At 40.8% G+C, this 25,630-nt stretch overlaps 3 protein-coding genes across 3 annotated transcripts; 1 reads left to right on the plus strand and 2 right to left on the minus strand.

Annotated features, from left to right (window-relative positions):
- Positions 1 to 6,451: 6,451 nt before the first annotated feature.
- LOC103705878 lies at positions 6,452 to 7,787 on the minus strand. The gene is made up of 2 exons (XM_008789762.4): positions 6,992 to 7,787; positions 6,452 to 6,868 (listed from the first exon to the last, which is right to left on the minus strand). The coding sequence occupies exons 1-2, from the start codon at positions 7,572 to 7,574 to the stop codon at positions 6,588 to 6,590; spliced, it is 864 nt and encodes a 287-aa protein (XP_008787984.2). The 5' UTR covers positions 7,575 to 7,787; the 3' UTR covers positions 6,452 to 6,587.
- Positions 7,788 to 9,346: 1,559 nt separating this feature from the next.
- On the plus strand, positions 9,347 to 14,896 carry LOC103705851 (probable glycosyltransferase At5g03795). The gene is made up of 6 exons (XM_008789734.4): positions 9,347 to 9,833; positions 9,932 to 10,081; positions 10,179 to 10,306; positions 11,217 to 11,565; positions 12,606 to 13,597; positions 14,637 to 14,896. The coding sequence occupies exons 1-5, from the start codon at positions 9,450 to 9,452 to the stop codon at positions 13,281 to 13,283; spliced, it is 1,689 nt and encodes a 562-aa protein (XP_008787956.2). The 5' UTR covers positions 9,347 to 9,449; the 3' UTR covers positions 13,284 to 13,597; positions 14,637 to 14,896.
- A 2,473-nt stretch (positions 14,897 to 17,369) lies between these two features.
- Positions 17,370 to 25,480, minus strand: LOC120113312 (protein EXECUTER 2, chloroplastic-like). Its single transcript, XM_039134443.1, has 11 exons — positions 25,125 to 25,480; positions 23,984 to 24,100; positions 23,835 to 23,900; positions 21,997 to 22,103; positions 21,840 to 21,921; positions 20,961 to 21,725; positions 19,785 to 19,911; positions 19,541 to 19,704; positions 19,378 to 19,452; positions 19,061 to 19,153; positions 17,370 to 17,810 (listed from the first exon to the last, which is right to left on the minus strand). Exons 1-11 carry the CDS (start codon positions 25,410 to 25,412, stop codon positions 17,709 to 17,711), a joined length of 1,986 nt encoding a protein of 661 aa, XP_038990371.1. The 5' UTR covers positions 25,413 to 25,480; the 3' UTR covers positions 17,370 to 17,708.
- Positions 25,481 to 25,630: the final 150 nt, after the last annotated feature.

Raw genomic sequence — 25,630 nt, forward strand, 5'->3', positions numbered from 1 at the left:
AAGAAGAAAAAAAGGAAAGAAAAAGAATACTTAAATGTGTGATGCATAGAACAGTTACTGTGTGCAGAGAAGATTTAAGTGTGTGTGCAAAGAAGATTAATTGTGTACAGAGAATATTTAACTTAACTATGCGATGTACAGAATACTTAAATGTGTGCAGAAAAAATTTAAATATGTGCAGAGAATATTTAATTGTGTATAGAGAACACCTAATTGTGCGATGCACACGGTTAAATGTTATCTGTATACAATTTAGTCTTCTCTGCACCCACTTAATTGTGTGATGCAGAGAATATTTAACTGTGTGCAGAAAAGATTTAATTGTGTATAGAGAACACCTAACTGTGTGATGCACACAGTTAAATATTCTCTCTACATACTTAACTGTGTGATGCAGAGAACACTTAACTGTGTGCAGAGAATACTTAACTCTATACAACGAATACTTAACTATGTGATGCACACAGTTAAGTGCTATTTGTACACAGTTAAATATTCTCTGGATATAATTAAGTCTGTGTGCAGGAAAGACTTAATTGTGCACAGAGAATACTTAATTGTCTTCTTTTTTCTTTCCTTTTTCTTCTTTTTCTTTTCTTCTCTTCTTTTCCTTTCTTTCCTTCTTTTTCTTTCCTTTTCTTCCTTTTTCTTTTCTTTTCTTCTTTTTCTTTCCTTTTTCTTCTTTTTCTATCCTTTTTCTTCTTTTTTTCCTTCTCTTCTTTTTCTTTCTTTTTTCTTTTTCTTTTCTTCTCTTCTTTTTCTTTCCTTCTCTTCTTTTTCTTTCCTTTTTCTTTTTTTTTCTTTTTCTTTTCTTTTTCTTCTTTTTTTTGCCTTTTCTTCCATTGTATCTATCAATATCAAGAAAAGAAAAGAAAAAAAGGAAGAAAAGGAAAGAAAAAGAATAAAAAGAAAAGAAAAAGAAGAGAAGGAAAGAAAAAGAAGAGAAGAAAAGAAAAAAAAATAATGAGTGGGTGACAGTTGGGTTAGTAAGCTTGGTATACAAGTAATATAGCATTGTTAACTAAATCGTGTGCAGAGAAACCATACCTATGTGAGTCAGGAGCAGGGGGCGTTTATAGCTGGCAGAAACATTTCCCATAATGTTCTGCTGGCTCAGGAGATGATGTGGGACCTTCAGCGAGCATCGAAGCGACAAAGCCTGATGGCTATTAAACTGGATATGGAGAGAGCTTATGACAGGATCAGATGGAGATTTCTTCAGCAGACACTGGAGGCGTACGGATTCCATAGGCAGTGGATCGACTGGGTGCTGGGGTGTGTCAGGGGGCCAAAGTTTTCGATTTTGGTCAATGGCACACCTTCTCCTTTCTTTGAGTCTACCATGGGGCTGCGTCAGGGATGCCCTTTATCCCCTTACTTGTTTATTCTTTGTGCTGATATTTTGTCTCGTGATTTGCAGAGGGTGTGTGCCCGTAGGGAGCTGGAGGCCTATATTCCCGCCCCGGGGGCTAGTCCTCTTTCCCACTTACTCTTCGCTGACGATTGTCTTCTTTTGGCCAGGGCGCGGGTTTCCGATGCACGGGTCCTTCGTAGGGTGGTTGCAGATTACTGTATGGCGTCGGGCCAAAGAGTCAACTTTCAAAAGTCAGCTGTCCGCTTTAGTCCGAGTACGGAGAGCAGGGTCAGACAGGAGATTCGTGGGATTTTGCAGATTCCTGAGCAGGAGGAGACATTGACCTACCTGGGAGTTCCCATCACAGGCCGCAGATTACGAGTGGCAGAGTGTTCCAGCCTGGTGCAGCGGGTGGAGAGCCGGTTGGAGGGATGGAGAGCAGGTTCCCTATCTATGATGGGGAGACTGACTTTGATCAGATCAGTGTTGGGTTCCATGCCAGTTTATCTCATGGCCAACACTGTGGTTCCGAAGATGACCTTACTGAGGATTGAGCGACTGTTGCGGTGCTTCCTGTGGGGGTCACATGGCGGAGGCCGTGGGGTGCATTTGGTAGCCTGGGAGCACGTATGCCGGCCTACCAGTGAGGGCGGTCTCGGGGTGCAGTCCCTGCTGGAGCGTCGTGAGGCATTCATTGCTCGGCATGCAGCTCGGTTCCTGCTAGAGCCACACGGGTTGTGGAGTCAGGTGATGGCTGCCAGATATGGACGTGACGGCTCAGAGGTGGCATAGAGTAGGCGGCGAGTTTCCTTCATGTGGCGTGAGATTGGGAGGTATCTGCCGTCGGTGTCGGCAAATACCAGGTGGATAGTAGGCGATGGGCGGAACATTGATGTGACTGCGGACCCATGGGTGGACACTGTCCCACTGAGGTGCTGGCCGACCATGATTGATGCTGCGGCGGCGGAGGGGCTGCGGGTTTTTGATCTTCTGGCCCCAGGAGAGTCAGCATGGGATGACGCCAGGTTATGTCAGCTGTTCGGGGGACATCTAGCTGAGAGGATCCGGTCTCTTCCGGTGCCAGGCTACGGGGGGCCTGATGTTAGGGTTTGGGGCACTTCCTGCCGATCCAGGGTCCGATTGGGAGATCTCGCCGGTGTTATCCAGCAGGAGCATGAGCCAGGGCCGGACTACACTTGGATCTGGAGGTCAGGGCTTCACCCGAGGACTGCACTCTTCCTATGGAAGGTGGCGTGGGACCGTCTTCCGACGAGAGCAGCGCTGAGTAGGCGAGGATGTGAGATCCCTGCAGAGTGCGGGACATGCAGTGTGGAGGAGTCGGTCGACCACGTGCTTTTCCAGTGTACGTGGGCGAGGTCGGCATGGCAGTGGGCAGGGTTCTCGCAGGAGGTCTGGCATGGGAGGCCTCAGTTTCTACAGACGATGCAGCAGTGGTTGGTCCGCCCTCGGACATGTCAGGAGGCTATTCGAGCGACTTGCACAGCACATCAGATCTGGCTGGCAAGGAACGCTCGTACCCTCGGTGAGCGCAGGGTGTCACCGAGGTTCGTGGTGGAGCTAGCGCGCGTACAGGCTTTGGAGATCAGATCCTCTTCAGATGGACCTCTGATAGCTCGGGACACCTGGGGTTCTCTTTCTGCTTCGGCAGCTTCTCAGATGGTGTTCTTCACCTGGGAACCCCCACCCCCGAGTTTCCTCAAGGTCAACTTCGATGGATCGGTCTTGGATGGAGGTGCGCGAGGTGGTGCGGGCTTTGTGATACGGGACCCGCACTCCAGAGTCGTGGCAGCAGGGGGCTGTCAGCTGTTCGGCATATCGGTCCCCGGGGCAGAGTTACGAGCTGCCTGGGTCGGGCTTCGATATGCGAGGCAGGTTTTGCAGGCTGGCTCGATTGTTTTGGAGGGCGACTCAGCCACAGTCACCAGTTGGATTCAGAAGGGGCTGAGGGGTGAGGGCTCAGACCACCCCTTGGTTCGGGACATAGGGATGATGTGTGGGGTTGGGGTGGCCATTCAGGCCAAGCATGTATTTCGAGAAGCCAATGGGGTAGCCGACTGGGTGGCTGCCTTCGCGGCTCATCATTCAGGGTACACCCTGTGGGTGGGGGAGGGGGAGCTGCCTCTGGCTCTCCGTGAGTTAGTATTTTTTGACTTTATTGGGTGTATTCGTACACGTTTTGTATGAAAACCCGTCTTTAGCAAAAAAAAAAAAAAAACCATACCTATGTGCAGAAAATAGTAAACTGTGTACACAGAACAGAAAACTGTATTTCGAAGTTAATTAAGTATGTATCATCGTTAGTTAAGTGTGCTTCAAGTTTAATCGTATACAATTAAGTTTTTTCTGCACACACTTATCTGTGTAATGCACTCAGTTAAGTGTCCTCTGTATACAATTAAGTTTTTTCTGCACACACATAATTGTGTGATGTAGAGAATACTTAACTATGTGCAGAGTAGGAAAGAAAAATAAGAGAACAGAAGAAGAGAACGGAAAGAAGAAGAAGAAAAAAAAGAAAGAAAAAGAAAAAAAAGAAAAGAAAAAGAAAAAAAAAACAAAAGAAAAGAAAAAAAAGGAAAGGAAAGAAAAAAAGGAACGAAAAAGAGGAAGTTAAAAGAAAAAGAAAGAAAAGGAAAGAAAAACGAATCAGTTAAGTGTTCTCTATACACATTTAAGTCTTCTCTATACATACTTATTTTTTTTTCTTTTTCTTCTGTTTTTTTCTTTTCTTTTCTCTTTTTTTTTCTTTTCTTTTTTCTTTTTCTTTCCTTTTCTTCTTTTTTCTTTTTTTTCTTTTTCATTCATTCTTTCCTTTTTCTTTCCTTTTTCTTCTTCTTATTTCTTTTCTTTTTTTTCCTTTTCTTCCTTTTTCTTTTCTTTCTTTTCCTTTTTTTCCTTTTCTTCTTTTTCTTCTTCTTTCCTTTTCTTTTTTATTTATAATTATTTTATTTTATTAGAATATATTATTTATTTATTTGTTTGTTTATTTATATTTATTCATTTATGCATTTATTTATTTATTTATTTATTTATTTATTTTTCTTTTTTTTCCTCTTTCTCTTTCTTTTTTTTCTTTTTCTTCTCTTCTTCTCTTCTTCTTCTTTCTTCTCCTCCCGCGAGCCGGCGGCACCGGAGGGGGGCCGGGCCGTTGGAGGGGGCCGCGGAGGGGGCGAGGCCACCGTAGGCGGCAGCGGAGAACACCTCTCCTCCCGCGAGGCCGGCAGCTCCAGAAAGAGGCCGGGCCGCGGCAGATGCAGGAGGAGGGTGGGCGGTGGCCGGCGACGGCCGCAGGAGGGGGCTCGTGAAGGGGCGGGGTCGGGGGTGGGGGCATTCATGGCGGCGCGATTGTGGGAGGGGGCTCGAGAGGCGGCGAGCAGGGGCTGGCGGCGGCCGCGGGAGGGAGCTTGGGCGGGGGCGGGCCGTGGGAGGGGTCTCGGCTACGGGAGGAGGCTCGGCCGCGGGAGGGGGCGAGCAGGGGCCGACGACGGCCGCGGGAGGGGGCGAGGCCGCAGTAGGGGGCTTGGGAGGGGGCGAGCAGGGGCCGGCGACGGCCAGGCCTTTTTCTTTTCCTTTTGCTTCCGAGAACGGGAGATTAGGAGGGAAAGGGGCACGAGAGGGGGGCGGGGCCGCAGGATGGGGCTCGGGAGGGAGAGAGACAGGGCCGGTGGCGGCCACAGGAGGGAGCTCGGGCGGGGATGGACCATGGTCGGTGGCGGCTGCCCCTTCTTCTTCTTCTTATTATTTGGGAATGGGAGATCAAAAGGGGCAGGGGCATTTTAATATTCTTAGGGGGCATTTTCGTCTCATAATAAAGTATTGAAATATGGCTGGACTGATTGTTAAACAATCAGTCAACAGGGACTAAACATTAGAGACCGGTCAATAAATGTACCGGTGATTAATTACCCCAAAAAAAATTCCGACCCGATGGTAGACTAACTACATCATTTACCAACACTTAAAAACCAATACCAAGGTGTCTTGCGAAACATGACACACCATATTGAGACAATAGATACACGTAAAATGACATGGAATGTGAAGCTTATTGATGAGCTTGATATGCTAAACATAGCTAAATGATGGGCTATATGACAAAACGATGGATGATATGGCAACTAAATGGATATATCCTTTTCCAGGGAAAAAATGACTACTAAAGCGAAATGAGTCCATTTTGTTTTCCTTCAGATAAGCTAGTTTCAAGTCATAAACCATGAATCTCCCTTAAAAAAAAGGCAACTTTTGAGGAGGGGTATTTTCGTCTCATAAAAATACTCTAAAGGACCGGAAATTATACTTACTAAAATTATTGGACTAGTTCTTATAAGACTGGTCAACAGGGATTTATTGTTATTCTGGAGTCTTTTGAAGGGTGGGGAATTAATTTCCCCATTTTTTTTTGGACATCTATTATATACTGATGGGCAGGCATTATGTTGTTGTCTATATTTCCCTGAAAAAAGAAGAAGAAACATTTGTTGTCTATAGAAGTCCATAAAAACATGTATTCTGAACAGAATAGAGACTATCTATGAATAAACGAATGAGGAATTTAGTTTTCTTCTTTTGTTCTAAAAAAGGGAACAATAGTGGATTAAAAGGTTTTGCTCTCAGGAGGAGGAAGAGAATGATCTTTTTTTTTTATTTGTTTACTGTGAGGATCCGTGCAGGCGTATGATTAGTCCCACATTGATTATTCATCGAGAAGATCTTGGGTACTTATATAGGATCAAAAAATCCAAATAATACATTTCGATTAGCCATTTTGGATGACGTTCTGGATTATTACATTTACCAAACATCGAACTTAGTCTTATTTTTCTATTTCGTTGCTATTCAAAAATAAAGATGGGTTTTACAATCTATATAGAAAATTTTATATAAAAGGCTAAAATAACAGTGACATGTGAAATTTTTTTTATCAAATAAATAATTAATATTTTTGGGGCTAATTAAAAAAAGATCATTAATGATGAACTTTATGATTAAATTTTAACAAATCTAGCAAAGATTTGTCTTTCATAAACATTACCATGCTTATGTTTCTTGAATTGAGAGGCCTCCTAAGTTTGTATAAGAATCACAAATGTTACTAACAAATTTATATTTACAAATACATAATAATATTTAATTGAGGCGTTTAAACAATTATGACAGAAAAAAAAAAAAAAGCTCCCATCATCCATCTAGCATCATCAACAATCTCATGCTAGTTCTTGTCGATGCTGATCTCCCGTGATGAATGGCTTCGATATGATTTGCTGAACTCGATGCACTGCCTGATGATTGCTAGCACGGTAAAATGCGTCTCGAAGCTATTCTTGATGATGCCGGGATGGCGAATATTAAGCATGCTGCTTGATGTGTAGTTCTCTATGAAATAAACACAATCAGTTCTTGCCCTAAAGGCGACCTCCCGACGGAGCTCTTCAGCTTGTTGTATAGTTTTTATAGCCTTCTTATGGGTTAATACAACAACTAAATTCAAGCCTGAAATTAATGACAAGTTTGATTGCATTCTTATCAAACAATAGAAACAAATGGTACGAAATAGTGAAATTTCTCCATCAATTTACCATGGGAACCGGGTTTCACCAAGTAGTATAACAGTACCTCGTTCGCGAACGGCGCCAGCGATATCGGGCAGCTTCCTGACAGCCAGATTCCGCTCCTTCGCAGGCCCGCCGCAGCGAAGCACCAGAACCACACACTCCGCCACGGGCGCCGCCTCACCTCCTCCCCCGTCGCCGACCAGCGCAGCCTCCACGTCGGCTCTCGTCAGCCTCACGGCCTCCGGCAGCGCCGGCGCGTCCAGCAGCTCCACCGCCGCCTCCCCCTCTTCCGCCGCCACTGCTGCGCGGACCCCGCGGCGGGCAATGGTGGCGGGGCGGGAGCCCGGTGGCGCAGTCTCCACCCTGAGGAGCAGTGGCCCGACCTCGTCGGCGAGGGCTCGGCACGCCGTGTTCACGAACGAGCTCTTGCCATTGGCCCGGAACCCGGTGACGAGGACCGCCGGCGGGTGGGCGATGGGGCCGCCTTTGTCGCGGCGGATGAGGAGGAGGGCGTCGCGGATCTCGCAGCGGAGGGAGACGATGGCCTCGTCCCGGTTGCACCGCCGGAAGGCGAGGAGAGTCGCGGCGCCGGTGACGGCGGCGGCGGCCAGCTCAATGAGGAGGCGGAGAGAAGGGCGCTGCATTTGGCCTCCACTTCTTTTCGAAAAAGTAGAGATTTTTTTTTACCAAATTATGGATGACTTGGGGGACCGAAAGGGTAAAAAGGAGGCGAGAGAACAAAGAGAGAAGATTATGCATCCAAGGAAGAGATAGAACCTGGGGAAGAATTGGGTCCTTTGCCACCTTAAGTTAGAAGATTATTTTATGTTACTTTGGCATTGTTATAGGCTAATATAGATCCTTAAGCACATGTAGTCGGTTTCCTTTGTTAAACTGCGTGGATGGTTGAAACTAGCAATGAAAAAGAAATATCTTTATCTAAGTACAAGTAACCCTAGTTGTTTTTTTATTGAAATATGCAAATATGGAATGTAATATATTTATTTTATAAACAAAAAAAAATCAATTCCAGAGATAGGCTTTTAGCTATGTTTTAAAGTTGAGAACCGTAGATTCAATGGTTTATTATATCTCCCAAAGCTTAGTGGAAGGTTCGATATGCTAGTTTGCTCAGGCCGTAGGGGAGGTGATGGATTTCATCTATTCAAAGTGCTCATGTTGTATGCTGATAGAATTTGAAGTACTTCATCTATTTGTTCTTCTGTTTTGTACAGTTCAATGCATAAAATATATGTATCTGAAAGATATTAAAGCTTATAAAGTTTACACCGTTAATCTACATTCTTTATATATATATACTTGATTTGCATCATCAATTTTTTTCTACTTTACTAGAAACTACATTTATACGCATATAGATATGGATTATATATAAAGATGGGATACATACTCTCTTCTCTTGAAAAGAGTATAATCCATCCTATATATAAGTTTTAGTAATAAAATATAATATTCATATAAGTAGAATTTACATTATCATAGTCTAATTAATTATAGACGTCAATTCTTCCCTCGAATTGGTAAGATTAAGATAGTTAAATTCATATAAAGTTCACTATAAGGTGCCATTAATGTTTACCATTCCATGAGCGATTGCTATGGGTTTAGGTCACCTTGTCCTTTCTACCTGCAAGTCACTTCTTAACCCTCTTAGTTTAGCAAACCATCTTGCTACTACTAAGATGACGATGACAAGGTGACCTAAACCCATAGCAATCGCTCTCATATTGGCATCAAACCAAGTTCCTCCAAAGCTCAATAGCCCATCAAGATGGGGCCCATTCCCAGCGAAGAGGGGTATAATTGTGGGTGCTCGAGAATATAGGTGTTCCGGTAGGTACAGCACAGCTCATCCTCAGTCATATCCTTTGTCAACCGCGCACGGCGGGTCTCTTTCTTGTGTCCGAAAGCTTGATAAGAACGCGGCACCCTTCCACACTCCACCCGTGGACCATTTTAATAACACGATTGAGCTGGCATAAATTCATAAACAATCTATTATGTTCACCTACAATTTACTAGACCCATTCTAAGACCCTCTCTTGACAACTGGGACCCCACCCGATGAACGGCTGTAGGATTGTGTGTTCTGGAATGGGTGGATCGATTATGGACTGATGTTATGTCTTGATGAGGAAGCCTCTCTGTAATTCCGACCCTACGGCTTGCTTTTTTTTTTCAGTATGCTGTTTTCATTTATTGAGACTAACTCACATGCCACTTTCAACAATTATACCATAAATACCCTCATCGGGACATCTTTATCTATTTCCATTTGCGAGCAGAATTGAGAATTGTAGTAAATTTAGTGGAGTTACTAGGGGTTATAAAGTCATTTGAGAAAGAAGACAATCTAATGCCGTAGATTCCGCCAATCCCCGACCTTTTCTTCCAGTCAACCATGGCGGCCTCGACGAGTCTCTCGACCTCCTCCCTTTCTCCTTCGACAGCCTCCGGATCCGGCGACGGTGGCGGAGAACGCGACTCGACGGCCTCGAATGGAGGCGATGGGTCTGTGGAAGGCGGCGACGCGCCGCTTCGGAGGCGCTGGGGTGGCCGGCCGGTGGAGGAGGGATATCGTCGCCGTCGCCCTGGCGGTCTCCGCGGTGGCGGTGCTCCTCTCCTTCTCCGCCCCGTACCCGGTCTCCGTTTGGTTCCTTCTCCCCTCCGCCGGTACAGGCGGAGATTCGTCCTCTGAGGGATCTCTTCTTCCTCCGCCTTCGCTTAGTGCTTTTCGTCAGTACCAGGAGCGAGTAGCCTCTGCTCCCACTCCACCCCCAAGTCTTTCTATTGCGCCTTTGTCCTCTTTGGATGCGAATTCTGATGACGAGGAGGTGGAAGATAGTGACGCTGACCTAAAGATTCCTCCTTTATGGCGAGAAGTAAGAAATCTCTGCTCGGAATTTCGGTTCTTCTTCAACTTCGGTGGAAAATTTCATAATTTTAGGGCAGGAATTTGATGGATTCTCGGTCTGTGCAGTCTCTTGATACTTCAAACTCCACGGATTCCACCGCTACGACCGTGCCGCCTCCGGTTGTAGCATCTCCTCCTCCACCGATTTCGAAACCTGATGCTGTGGGGGTGAAATCGAGGAATGTAGAACCAAAGGTGTCGCCTTTGCTGCCAGAGGTAGATGTTTCAGCTTAGGAGTTTCCTTTTCTCGTCATTCTTTGGAGAAATTTAACATTTTTAATTGGATATTCGGTGTGTTTCTTGATCTGTTTAGGTGCCTGTTTGGTTGATGTCTCCTCATCAGCAGCTTATATATGCGAAGAGAGAAATTGATCGTGCCCCACTTGTTAATGATCCTGATCTTTATGCTCCATTGTTCCGAAATGTTTCAGTTTTTAAGAGGTGGGACTGAAGAAGTCTTGAATCATTTGGCTTCTCCTTCATCTTTCTTATGTTCAGGGCAAGAATTATACCGTTTAGGAATGATCTTTTGGACTGAGTTTATCTCTTATTCATTTTGTCTTGTGGCTATTTTCTTTATTCTGTAAGTTTGGGTAGTTAAATTATTGGGAGGTGGGCTGGGTTTGCTTGTTAGTGTTTTCGTTGGTAGTTTTGTCATTTTTCTGATTTGACCTAAGAGGATAGCAAGGGGCTTCTCAATGAGTCTTAGTTTGCAGTGTTAATTCTTCTGCCAACCTTGAATCTAGTTAAAAAATCATAGACTGGTTGTCTGCTTCTTAAATTAGGCTTATCTAGCCTGTTGGAAGAAAGGGAATGAGAGCTTGCTGATCTGGTTCCATAAGATCAGTTAAACGCTGAAGCAAGAAATTGGCTAACCTATAACTCTGTGTTGTGGTCTGATTGCCAAGGCCGTGGCGATGGGCGATGCATGTTACTGAGATACTAACTTTTAGCCTGTCGAGCAATACCTTCCATTTCTTTTTCCCAGATATATATTCCATATGTTAACACCGTGTTTTTTTCTCTCTAGGGATTTGACAATGGAATCTAATTGTTGCACTTTCCACCATGTCAGTATTCTAGTCTCTTGTGGCCAATTATCTTTATTTTAGTAATTTTATACATCGTAATAATTTTGTCAGAATATATTCTGTTGTAGTGACTAGAAAAGCCATTGCAACTGCTAGAACATATAATGTCTAGTTAACACTTGATATAAAAAGTGTGCATGCTGTTATGATATATAGAAATCTATGAACTTGTAAGAGTTATAGTCTTTCCTATAATGGCACACAATTGTCACCATTTTTTTTTAGAGAGCATATTGAAAGCCAAACTGCACTACTTACAGGAGCTATGAACTAATGGAAAGAATTCTTAAAGTTTATATCTACAAGGATGGATCGAGACCTATTTTCCACTCTCCTGACCTTAAAGGCATCTACGCTTCTGAAGGATGGTTTATGAAATTAATGGAGGGAAACAAGCAATTTGTTGTGAAGGATGGAAACAGGGCCCACATATTCTATCTGCCATATGGTGCACGACAGCTAGAACTCGCTCTTTATAGGCCTGATTCTCATAATATAAATGAACTTTTGATCTTTCTAAGGGACTACATCAACATGATCTCTGCTAAATATCCTTATTGGAACCGGACAAGAGGAGCAGATCACTTCTTTGTTGCTTGCCATGATTGGGTATGCTCTTTCTATCTTTGTCCATACAATCTTTCTTTTTCTCGAGTAAAGCTTCATGTTTTAGATATTGTGAATATGATCTCACTTGCTCATGTACTTGCATAACTGTGTGTACATTATGTCAATTATTCAAACAGATTAGCTTGTTTTCCTTTAACATTTATCACTTTACTGTCCTTGATGGGAATCTGATATTGAGATCTCTCTGGTTATATTTTATTCTATTGGACTTTAGAACAAATGATTGTTCTATATGTTCTACACTTCATTCTTCATACGTATGAAATTGTTGAGATGCACAGTGCTTAATTGGGGCAAAGTAAATGTCAGAAGGAAATATTATTGCCTAGTTATAATTTGTCACTTGGCAAGAGATTAATTTCTTTAACTAGCACCTATGGTTATATTACGTTTGAAAGTTTTTACCTTCTGAGGAACTAAACAAACTTTAGCAAAATTAGGAGAAGTTATAAAAAGGAAAAAAGGAAAGTGGCCAATATTATTGAACAACATAATCTTTTTGGAGTTAGTTAGAAGAGGTTGCATCGATCAATTTGTCTTTTATATTACTTGCATGATCTAAAGAACTTTGAAACAATGACATTTCTGAAATTTCTGAACAAGGGTACCATGATCCTAATTTTTCTTATATCTTTTCAATTTTTTATGCTGTCTCCATGTTCTCCTTTACTTTCATATGTGATATTCAGATTTGACTTCTCTATCAGTTATGGTTATCGCAAGAATAAGCCACCAAATTTTGTCAATTAGCATATTACTTTGTCACTATATATAACTATATGGCCTATGGTGTTGTTTAATTGACCTGATAACTTGACAAATTTTCACCAACCATTCTCAACATGCCATGTCAGCCAAGGTAAAAAAATAAGTATCAACTATGGGTTATGTAACTTATGTTTGCCCACTGTCTGATATCTCCCTGTTATCATCTTCATTGGCTGAATTTTTTTTTCTGGGTGACGGTCTGGGTAGTCATCACATGATCTCTTAATCTTCCTTCATCCGATACCATGTAGGGTCCTTACACAACAAAATTGCATGATGAATTTAGAAGGAACACCATTAAAGCTCTATGCAATGCAGATGTCTCAGAAGGAGTATTTATTCGTGGAAAAGATGTCTCCCTCCCAGAAACCTACATCAGAACACCCAGAAGGCCTCTCAGGGATGTTGGAGGAAAACCTGTTTCCCAGAGGTCTATACTTGCCTTCTTTGCTGGACAAATGCATGGCCGTGTCAGACCCATCCTTATCCAGTACTGGCGTGGGAAAGATGCAGACATGAGAATCTACGAGAGCCTCCCACATAGGGCTGCTAAAAAGATGTCATACATCCAACACATGAAATCAAGCAAATTTTGCATTTGTCCAATGGGCTATGAAGTGAACAGCCCGAGGATAGTGGAGGCTATTTATTATGAGTGTGTTCCGGTTATAATAGCAGATAATTTTGTGCTTCCATTTGATGAAGTTCTTGACTGGAGTACCTTTTCAGTGGTCATAGCAGAGAAGGATATACCTAACTTGAAGGATATCTTGTTGAAAATTCCGCTTAGACGATACATAACCATGCAGATGAATGTGAAGAAGTTGCAGAAGCATTTTCTATGGCATGCTAAGCCAGTAAAGTATGATATCTTCCATATGATACTGCACTCAGTTTGGTTCAATAGGCTGAATCAGATTCAGGTGTAGCGGTAATGTTCCATTATACAGTTGGTAGAGAAGTTTTTGAAGCGTAGACCATAGTTCAGCATGACAAAACTAATCACGTTAGATGAGCTGAAAGGAAAGAGGATTCAGACTGCACACAAGATTGCGTTTAACATGAAAGAATGTTCTCAGCATTGTCAAAGAAACAGAGTTAATACACCAGTTTTTTTCATTTGGTTCTTTTATCCATAAAGGGGCTAGGCTGGCCTTCCACGGTTTGAGTTCCAGAGCTTTGATAGGTAAGGCTTTGGATGTACAAGGAGAACACACAATAAGGGTGTGGATCTTGGATACAGGTATGGAAGCAACAGGCCTTTTATCATCTACTATTAGTTTCAGTGTTAAGCAAGCAAATATTTCTAATTTTTTTCCTTGTTTATGTCAGATCATTTCTTGTTTAAATATATATATCCGTGGATAATGAGGGGAGGTGATGAAGTAGTACTAAAACTTTTTGGTATTTAACTAATCATTTGCTTGACATTCTTTAGGTCACTAGTTTTCATCATTTGAGTATTTGAAGTTCTATGCAATTGGCAATCATAGTCAGAAATTTGGCATTCAAGATATCTGTCTGTTTTTTTTTTTTTTTTTTTTTGTGTGTGTGGGGGGGGGGGGGGGGGTAGTATTTCCTTGAAAAAAGAACAGTCCAATTTTTAAAGTAATTATGCGAAAAAAGAAATTGAAAAGTAGGAGGAGACCCTGATCTGCTTTTCTGGAAGGGACCTTGAGTTTGCTTTCTGTTTTCATGTGGTCTTTGGAGAGCAAATAATTTTTCGAGATAATGTAGAAAACAGTTTCTGGGTTTTAGTTTTCTGCCAACCAGACAGGCAGAAAACTGGATTTTCCACTAAAATACAGTGTTCTGATCTGTTTTCATCCTTAACAGAAAACTTGATATTTATGTAATTTTTTTCCTTGTGAAAAAATTAAAAAGAAAAGTGAAGTAAAAAAGTGGAATGTTTCACAATTAAGTATGAATGGGCAGGGACCGACATGCGGCAGGGAATCAAAACTAAATATAGCAGCTATAGCAACCATTGATTCATCCCGTAGTAATGATTGATTTTTTGTAAATAAGCTGTAGATACCTCATTATGATGCAAATTCACAGAAGTTATGAATTAGTAGATAGTTTATGAATTACTTTATTTTTCCTAAAGTAATTCTGAGAATGATTGAAGATTTAAAAGTTCTTGAACAATGTATAGTGGTTTTAATCTATTGAATGATTTATTATCAATATGATTCTCAGTGAACTTTCAATTTCGTCATTCAGTTGTTGTTTTTCATTCTTATTTTTTTTTTCAAAATACTGCCTATTCGTGTTTTCAGGTAGCAATGGGAGGAAACAGAATATAGCAGGTAGGAAGGTCAGCTTCATTCCGTTGATAGCTCACATAATTCTGGAGTTCCATTTTGTAAAGCATCTACTAATTTTGCTTACTGAATAAGTTTAAAATTATTATTCATTGTTCGTAATAAGATTTCCTATATAAAAAACACATTTTTTGTCAAAAAATATCACCTGTGAAAAGGACTATTTTTCTGGTTAAGATTGATCTAATGGATGATGTACTCCATTCTTGAAAAGCTTTTGAAGCTCAAATTGTTAAAATGCGTTCCTTTTAACATGTTAAAATTGATAATGGAGAACGCCATACCTTTGTTGAGGTAACAACACAAAAACAGGATGTAAATTGTAATTGTTAAATGTTGTTGTACTCCAGTGCTTTTTCAGATTAACCCAGAAAAAAATATGAGAATGGGACACCAACTCAACATCAGCGCTCACTACAATCTTTAAACAGAGCTGCACTGTAACATCTACACTTGATGCCACCTGTATCACTGTGCTGGCAGAGCACTTGCGCTCTTGGGTGGAGGACTTGAAATAGTAATGTAAAATTTAAAATAATGATAAAAAAAGAAATTTATGGCTTAGCGCTGAAAATGGACCGGATATCGATATATTTATATTTAAATTCATATCTTTCAATAAATATGAATATTAAACAGATATCAAAATTAGTATTAATATTTGTTTTAAAATAAATATTGAATATTAAATATATTCATGTTTGCTATAAATGGATACTTATTGTTTATTAAAAATATTTATATTTTTTTATCTGAATGCAGATATAAATTGGATATTTTGGTAGATATTAATCAAATTTGAGAAAAACTTCAAGATGAAAACTAGCAATAAAGACATGATCATGAAGAAAAGATTCAAACAAAATAAGCATTTATTAATAATAAAATTAATAATTTCATAAAGGATATACCGTTTAAGGTTGTTTGTCACTGAAGATTTATGACACCTTCAAGGCGTTTCGTGGTTGTCGCCGGATGAAAACTAGAAAATGGACGGAATTTTCGAAACCCTAGTTGTCGGAAAATGACAAAAAGAAAAGAGAGACAAAACAGACGAACGAGAGGTTTGAGCCTTTCAGGCATGTAGGGTGATTCGAAAGATTTTATTCGAATCGGGTATTACATATTCGGATTATTATATTAAGCGACGGACATTCGATATTTAGATTTTTTTAGTTTAAGTTTGGTTAATCATTTAATTAGTTTTTTAATTTAACTTAGCTTAATTTTTATTTTTTACTTATTTATATTATACGAATATCAGGATATGGAAAATCAGCTGTATTCGCATTCGTATTTATGTTTGAGAGATTTTTGAATTAACTATCCAGATCCATTCAATTGGATAAAAAAAACGGTATTGAAATCTGACCCAAATCGGATGCAAAAATGAATACAAACGGATATAATCCGACTGTATGAAGTTAGTTTGGGAAATAGTAATCGATATGCTACTGTGATAGCATTAAGACGCTACGTGAAATGTGTATGCTGCATCAACTAGAGTGTTCGAGAAGCCATGAGAAACAGAGTGTTCGAGAAACTGATAGGTGTTAAGAGTGATAGATCTTGTAAGACCAAGTTCATGGATTCCAGATCGGCGCCGGGGAGCATCTTTCCAGATGGGCCCAATACCGTCCCCTTCCCCCCGTCACCGTCACCGTCACCATCACCAGCCCCTCGATACCTCTTCTGCATCCTCCTCCATCAAAATAATTTTTAAAGAAAACACTTCCTTTTTTTTTCCTTCTTTGTTAAATGGCATCCTAGTTCTCAAATATTTTCAAGTCACGACGTGATTGTCGTGCGACAATTTTCTAACATCAGGTTAACGGAAATGGATGTCTGAAGGGCCTGATTGAAATAGTTCTAAATAACAAAGGGTATCTAGGAAAAAAGGACAAGAGTAAGGGTTAAAAGAAAATACTCTCTTTACATAATATATTGATGGGATTTTGAGGGTAGTAAAGGGAACACATGAAAAGATTCATCAGTGTAGTGATGGTGAATTCACTCCCATCACAGCAACCACTACCACTTTGTTATAGCTAATATCGTTTTTTAGTGAGCAGATGTGTTGCTTTTGGAGGTGGCATGTAATGGCAAAAAGAAATGCTAAAAATTGAGTTGTGGAATTCCTTCTTCCTCTGGCAAAGAGGATAGATATAAAGCGGGCTCAGAGAGATGTCTACAAAATACACTTTGTCATCTTCTCTCATTCCCATCGCATATACAAAATCGTGCTTGTTTTCTCCAAATCACTATTTTTCATGCACTCTTCTTCTCAAGAAATGTATTATGATCAGTTGTTGAGATCTAATTTGCAAATATCCAGATGGAGGATCAAAAGGCAAATGATTAATAGCTATATACGCATCTCCTGAGGTTCTGAACTATCTGAGAAAAAAAGATTCGGACCAATTCTAATTTAAATAGACCGTGCGAGACGCATGTAGGTAAAAACCTCCGGCACATGGAATTGGAACCCTCTGAAAGCCAACCCTAAACTCTTAAATCCTTAAACCCTAAAACCTAAATTCTAAACCCTAAACCCCTCCTGATCAACCCTTCTTCACATAAAATTTTTTTGGGGCCAATACCTAACTTGATTGGGTCATCTTCAAGCTGATGCCATCCCAAGGTCATCTAGCTAAAAGAATGTCAGAGATTAAGAACCACCTTTCAGAATAATGATCTCAACAAACATTTAGCATTCTCATATAAATATAAGGGCAGGATATCGTTATGTACAAATTTAGAATTCTGGCATCATAAAATATTCCGCAACTTGGTGCCTTTGGATGTCACAGAATCAGCACTCAGGTAATGAGTTTAAAAATAAAAAAAAGGGAAAAATGGGGGAAGAAGAAAAGCTTCATTGTTAAGCTTAAAACAGAAAGAAAAGATCTAAGATTATGAATAACACAAGCCGACATATCTGGAACTCCTTTTTCTCAAAGGGCTGTCTACTTCCGCCATTCTCGAACTCAAATTCGAAGCAAGAACATGTATTTGATCTGCACAACATCAGTCTGGAAGTTTCAAACGCTCGAACAGCACCAGGAAGCTCTGATCAGGTATAACATAAAGAAATCCAAGCTCCGTGCCTCTGACATGCGGCCCAAAGCCCTGCACAAGATATAGTTTGAGAGTTAAAATGATTTCCTTAAGGGAGTTAATGTTTCTGCCACCACTATTATAGTAGGATGTCTCTCTTAATTCTATCCTCCTTTCCTTTGTGGATTTACCAGAAGCACACAACATTGACTGCTGCACAATCATAGTCTATCAGTGTGATACAGCTTGTTAGCCCAGGCTGGAGGAACATAGAAGTTTAAGATCATGATCTACAGTGATTCTAGCCTGTCACACTTGATGATCGACTTATGCAGGGAACAATCATCTTTGTCCGAAGCACTACTAACATAATTAACTATCCAGAGCCAGTTTGGATCCTCCTGCTAATGGTTTTATTCATTTGATCGTGTCAGCATTCCAAAGAGTTGATGAGAAATTTCATCCATTCCCTAATTTTTCCTGATCCTTCACATCACCCCTTCATCCTGGTGTCATCAAATAACTGCCGCACATGATCATACTATTCTAAGTTGATTCCCTGCCATAACCCCCTCCTTCCTGCTCTCTCTGCTCCATTATTGCTAGCACAAATCCACCTAGCATTCATCTCTATCAGACTGATCTTGTGGATACGTTTAAATATTAAAGGGAATGGGCTGTAAATAACATCTCAAAGCATTTAGGGACCCATCTCAAGCTGCAAATAACATCTCAAAGCATGTCCCTGCTTCAACCCTTAGTTACTTTAAGCGTTCAGATGCGCACATGTGGAAGTAGACCTCTCGAAAAATTTTAAAATAAGAAGCATTTAGGGATCGGTGCAAAAGTGAGGTACCCTATGGAGAAGTTTCGTGCAACAAAGCTTCATCCACCCAGATCTTTTCCTCCTTCAGATAAGCCTTCAATGCTTGCATCAATCACAATTGTGAAATAGTAGAAACCAAGAAGTCGATCGACTTACAAAGTAGCTTTGAAAAATAGAAAAAGATCTAAAGAGCATGGGAGAGGTTATCCTTTACAACCTCCTACCCTCAACCAACTGAAATCAAAGAGTATGAATCTTGTGCCTCTTAAATCATAGAAAGTTCTGTCAGGATGACTGATCAACTACATTTATTAATTAAATATATTAGCACCACACTGTGTGCCATGTGTTTCATCGGTCTAATTTGTCTATAAGGTTTTGATGCTGAATGATAAATTGTCACAAGGTCATGCATCCGCTGGCAAAGTAGCACACAAATACAAATACCATAACCATAAAATAATTTGAAAGAAGCATCACAATGATCTAATTTTACCTTTCCATTGAGCTGTAATAATTCTCCATCAACCCATTGTGGATTCTTGAATCCAGGTTCTGCAATTCTTCCCTGGCCCTTGTAACTTGCAACCTGCATTTTTCATACAAATGGATCAGCTCTAAAGAACATCTTTTTCTGAGATAGGGTTCTGAGCCATAAGTGCCTAAAAACAAATATGCATAATCACATCAACAAGGAATATAAGGCCTGAATTATCAAATTGTTTTTGAAAGGTTCGAAAAACAGGTTATGTCAGATTATCACTTGCACATCTGATACAGGAACAAATTAAAAGAAACTAAAACAAAGATTACCACGCCAAGCTCCTCTGGATAGAGTCCACGGTTTCGAAGTTGATTCCCCTTCCCAATTCTAGCACGAAATGTTACCTGCCCAAAGAAAACCAGGTGAGAAATGTACACAGAATCGATCTATTGAAAAAAAATGTGAAGAAAAACTAACTAATTAATCACATGCCTGTCCAGCAGGAACATTTAGATCCCCGGTCAATTTTACAGCTTCAACATACTCAAAGAACTCTATGTCTGGATCTGTTTCATTTGTAGTATTCCAGTGACCATACTTGCGCCGCAGTTGTACTACCTCAGTGCCATAGGGGCCAAAAGCTCCCACATATAGACCTGCATGAAGATGGAGGATGCTGGCTGTGATATATTTTGAATCAAATGCAAACCATATTTGATTCTCCAATCAGACTTACCATCAAATGGATCTAAACCAACATTGTCAGTGATGATCCGATTAAAAGCAGTATTCCTAGATAATCTGTTTCTTCTCTGAGCCTGGCTAACTGCAAGCTGGATAACCTCTCGGAGATCTTTAGAAACCTAATACAATTACTCTTGTTGATTAGTACAGGTGATACATACATAAATACAAGACTGTTCCTGTTCACCATAATGTACTATTACTGTAATGTCTCAATAACATGATGCACTACAAAGATTCACTTTGTAGTCGGCTCTACAAGCCTATTACATCATCTGATTTTGTTCTCGTCTAGGTGCAATCATACCGTAATCAGCCAATAACTATTTATAAGCATAACCATCAGGGCAGGAATTGATCTGGAATGCCAGCACATTCGAGCTTATTAAGGGTCAATTACACTTTGTGGGTGAGATATACAAAGTCAGTATAACAAAAACACATAACAAATGTCAGTCAAATGTATAACCACAAATACATGAAGTAGTTCATTGACATTGGCAGCATCCTCTTTCCTTGAGTTGAAGAATACCAGAAATGAGAGGTAAATGTGAAATTTCAGACGAGACATAGAAAAACTCATGCTCAAAGCATATGCACCAAGCATCTAATACATACATATGATCTGACAACAAAGCTGGTTCCAAACTCAGCTAGCTTGAAAGTGTGTAATGAGCACAATATAAGTTACAGCAATATATTTTTCCATGACCCTAATTTGAATCCAACCTGTAGAGAGCTCAACTAGTGACACTGATTAAGGTAAAAGCCACCAATACCATGAAAGCATGCAAGAATTGGCTTTCATTCAAGTATTTTATATATACGAATTCAACTTTTTTCCTTTCATATATAAATAATCATATATACAAGCAAAGTCAGCATAACAAAAGGAATCTAGCATATTCAGCAGCAGCAGCAGTGGTAGAAATAATACCAGTAACATGTATGATTCAAAATTACAAGATCATTGGAGCCATTGGTCCACTATATCTTGATTGCAGGTGAGACAAAGGTGCTCACGAAAAACTGCAATATCAGCAGCTCATGTAGTGCTTAATATTATACAGATTGATCATAATACATAATGTTAAGTTGGATCACAAATTTCGAACAATTACGAATATTTATTCCTAAATATCTGAAGATTATTTTATCTTAAGCTCACCTTTGAAGCAGCCTTGTCCCCACTCAAGAATGCCTTTGCAACATCAGGAGGCATAAGATCTGAGGCTGCTTGAGCAGCAATAGCTGCAACTTTGATTTTTCTAGCTTTTCTTTCTTCAGCATCAAGTTCAGCACTTCTGCCAGGAATATGCAGTATGAAAGAGTCCTTTTCCATATCCATTATTTCTGCTGGAGCACGTACATATGATTTTGACAAAACATCCTCTTTGTTATGAAGCACTCCACCAATATAAAGCTTCACATTTGTATTTTTGCTCCCTTCAGTTGAATCAGCACCCCCACCCACTGGCACTGCTTCGCGCTGAACGCTATCCAGATTACTTGTTTCATCCTTTGAATCATCAATGGAAGCAGTTTTCTCTTCATCATCTTGCACTAACTGCTCCAAAGATTCTGTATTCACTTTAACTTCCTCTGACCCAATAACATTCAGTACTTTCACTTTAAATCCAGGAATCCTCTCCTTGAGAAAATTTATAATACTTATTAGGCCTTCTTCACTAGAATCCTTAGCATTTATATCCTCACTGCCTTTCTCTGCTGCTTGTTCACTGCTTTTCTCTGCAGCATCTTCATTTCCTTTCTCTGCAGCAACTTCGTTGCCTTTCTCTGCAGCATCATCATTAGCTGGATTTCCTTCCATGGATGAGTTCTCAGAGCCAGATATAGCTGAATCATCTGTTGTCTTCAATACCGATGAGGGGGAAAGGGTTGATTTTCCTTTCATAGCTTGCAAGGACACTACCTGGCCAATGATTGAGCATCAGAGGTGGTTGGGGAAATTACTACATGGTTATAGAACATGATCAGAGTACAGTAGAATTGAAGGAATCTTATAACAGCCTGGACATTATAATACCTGGGTTATATATGTCCCATCATCATCTTTGATAAGAAAGATTTCAAACAATGGGGTTCCTGTAGATCCAGTTAGAAGTTGCCTGAAATGTGCAGTCATTAATAAGTTATAACAGCTCATCACGAGAGAGAGAGAGAGAGAAGCTGAAAACTAATACCTTGGACTATAACTCTTGGCAACATATCTTCCAACACCTGGGGTTATGCGTACTATTCTGCCAAAAGGATCATCAGAATCCTTTGCCCAGCCCACCCACCAACCTACCTGAAACATGAAGTGACGGCATCTGAATTGCAGCACATCATAGAGCGTTAATCTAAACAAGAACTGTGGTGTGTAAAATGCTAATTAAAATGATTATGATGCTCAAGTATTCACTTAAGACTGGTCTCTATCTGGTCTAGCAAAGATGCATAAGCTAACAAAAGAACATTTGTATACATTGGTTAAACCTTAGCGTTTGCCTGTATTTAAGAGTTGATGTGCAAAGAGGGGGAACGAAAAAGGCGTTCCAAGGAAACTATTGTAAGGCATAAGCTGATGTTCATACTGGTGACCACATTCGAAGTTTATTTCCTTTGGTTAGTATACACTGTGATGAAGAGTAAAAATAGTTGTTTGTTGTTGAATACATGGTAGACATATATGTGTGTTGCAGACCCTGTTATCTTTTTTCCTTTCTTTTTTTTGTGGACAGGTGTGTTAATTTTGCAGATACTGACCTAAGCAGCATGCCAAATAAAAATTACTAGGACACGCAATTAACACATATGCATCAGGTCAGTTGATTACAGTAAGATTCAAACTTTTCCAAGCAGTTCTGTAGTTAGTTCTTCCTTTTAATATATTGCTTAGCTCTTCCTTTTTATATATTGCTGTTAATCTGTAGTGTTGCATTATATAGTGCACTGAGGAAAGCCGTATGTCAGTGAGATATTTTATTGACACCAGCATTGGTATGAAGAAGGAATTGTAGTGCATGTACCATGTTTCTGTAAGAATCATCAATGGAGTTTTCTCATTCAAAAACAGCATTCTCAATCGATGACACAACGGAATATTTCAGCTAGAACAAAATACAAACTTTAATTAGCTAACAGAAACTTAACTTATTTTTCACCTACTCCTCCATGTAATAGTGCCAAAGTGTTATAGCACTTGATACTGTACCCAATAACACAATAAGCTTGTTTCTAGACCAAATCATACAAGTACAATCTTAGCTGCCAGAATCGGAAGTGGGGAGCTGGAGTGGGAGCAGGTGCGGATGCAGGGAAGTGGATAGTTTAGAAACAATATTAGTAAACAATTGCTTAGGAAGTGGGTTCAGGTTCAATATTCCAGTAAAATTCCAAGGCATTTGTGTGACTCGAGGTAGAAGATTATGGCTACTAAGGGCACAATATGCTTTGTTTTAAATTCAATTCCAATTCTCAAACTGACATGGACAAGGCTATGAAAATTGCCCCATTGCATCACTCAAAAATTGTGTAAATGCACTACATCCACATTACTGGTAAGTGGTAATTGCAACTATTACACCATCAAGGCAAAGAGAAAGTAGCATTTGCACGTTCTTTAACTAACATGGTACAAGGATTGAAAACATAGTTAGTTTACAGGACAAACTAACATTGCATGAGCACAGTTAAAGAGATGAGCAAATTCATCTACTACAACAGCCACATGAAATTCCTCGAAAGTAATGTGATGCAGGTGCAATAAAGATGCAAGTGAATGATGCAACACAATACTTGATAAATATTAAAAAAATAAGGTGAATAAATTAGGTAGTCTAAAAGTGATTTAGATATTTATGTTAGCAGCAGAGCTAAAGTTGCAGCCATTGTAGAGCTCCAAACCTCCAAACAATGGGGACCAGGTTTCTGGAGCAGGTAGTTATGGCACCTAAGATAGAAGACTCCTCAAACTCAAGAAAACTCTTACACTAAGCTAATATGGAGATGAGGGAATATATGCATGATAGGGAATTACCAGCCCACTGCCTGCAAGTCTCCATAACCTTGATGCATCATGATAACGTTCCTCTTCTACGGCATTCTGTAGAATGACAAGATATGGCATTAGAATCAAAGCTCACAATTGTTCGACAACTTGATAATGATAGAAAGAATATGACTGACCTTCAGCTCAGACATAACTAGAGCTACAACATCCTTAGATGTTGCTTCTGCAATAGCTTTCTTCAGTTTGGCAGCTTCAGAAAAGTCCTCTTTTTCAATAGCTTCTTCAAGTTGAAACTACCAAGAAATAGAAAGAAAATAATTAGATCAAACAAGTCTTTCGACGATCATCGGTTTGCGGAGGACGACAATCGTTGGAAGGGGTCTTCCCAGATAGGTTCCGTCCAGATTGCTTCTGATCAGGAAGCTCGCACGGACAGCTGAGTCCTTTTCAATAGAAAGGAATAGCCAAACCAACCCAGCTGGCTGGTCAATCTCAGTGATCTTATCGGCCGGCAAACCGGAGACGGACGACCATGGTCCCCACAGGGTCATGTCACGCGGCTCGTAGAGAAAGATAACGTAGAAAGAAGTAGGCGAAGTAAAGATTCAGTCGATCAATCTGCTTTCTGTCTTCATTTCGATCCCATCTTTCTTTTCTTCTTTCCGTTACTCTCCATTACAAAAGGCGAACAGCTAACGGGGAACTCGAAAGAGGCTATTCCTCTCTCTCGGTACAGCTCATTTTAGGAGGCAGGCAGAGGTTGCCATAGAGAGGGCGACGGGTTTGGGTACCTCTATGGGCGGATAGGCTATAGAGGGCCTATCAGCCTATAATAGGAGATAGAGGCATTGTAGCGAAAAGCCAAAGGGTCAACAGGTCAGGTTTTACTACAACTACTTGAGATGCGTTCAGATAACATCCTTTTTCGATTGGGTATGGCTTCGACCATTCCTGGATCTAGGCAATTAGTTAACCATAGACATATTTTAGTTAATGGCCTTCCACCCTTTTTCCTTTCGTAGAGCAGAGTCAGAAAAAGAAGCGTTTTCGTAAAAAGCGCGATAAGCTTTAAGCGAACTAGCCTTCTTCGTGCACAGAGATGCCCTAGCACCGAATGCCATAAAATTAAAAAGACAGAGAAAGAATTGGTAGCACTAAATTAATCATTGGATTGATAGGCAAATTAAATCACGGAAAACGGCGAGAAAAGCCAAGATAATCGAAATCCAACTCAAAAATTTCATAAGAAAGCAAAAGAAATCTCGAATTTGGCCCTTTCGATTCAAGGGCAGAAAAGGGGGGGAGGAGATGGGTCACCTTGAGTACGGAGACGAAGTTCTCGGCCTGGTCGGTCTCCGAGAAATGGCTGCTCCACCGGTTCCAGTCCCAGTCTGAGTAACCGCCCCCGCCGCCGCCGGGGGTGACGGCAGGGGTGCTACAGCGGCAGGGCAGGGTTGCGCCGCCCCGCTCGCCACGGAGGACGGGGCGGCTGAGGGCCACGCCGGTGAAGCTGAGGTGGACCTCCCGCGATGGCGGACCAGAGCGGCGGAGGAGCGGTGAGGAAAGGGGCGGCGTCGCCGAACCCCACGCGTTCGCGACGGCCATCGGGCGCTCTCTCTCTGCGTCGAAGAAAGGGCGAAGAGGGAAGAAGGATTGGATCGTGGTAAGAACGAGAGTATTTATGTGTTCTGGGGCTTGGGGAATTGCCTCGAGTTTGGGATAATGAAATGGTAGCAGACGTACCAGCCGCTGACACGTACTAGCTCAGAAAATTAACTTTTCTTTCTTCTTAGCTAAATGGATCTGGTGGTTACCCGTGGATA

The sequence above is a fragment of the Phoenix dactylifera genome, chromosome 15, assembly GCF_009389715.1.
Source record: "Phoenix dactylifera cultivar Barhee BC4 chromosome 15, palm_55x_up_171113_PBpolish2nd_filt_p, whole genome shotgun sequence".
NCBI classification, from domain to species: domain Eukaryota; kingdom Viridiplantae; phylum Streptophyta; class Magnoliopsida; order Arecales; family Arecaceae; genus Phoenix; species Phoenix dactylifera.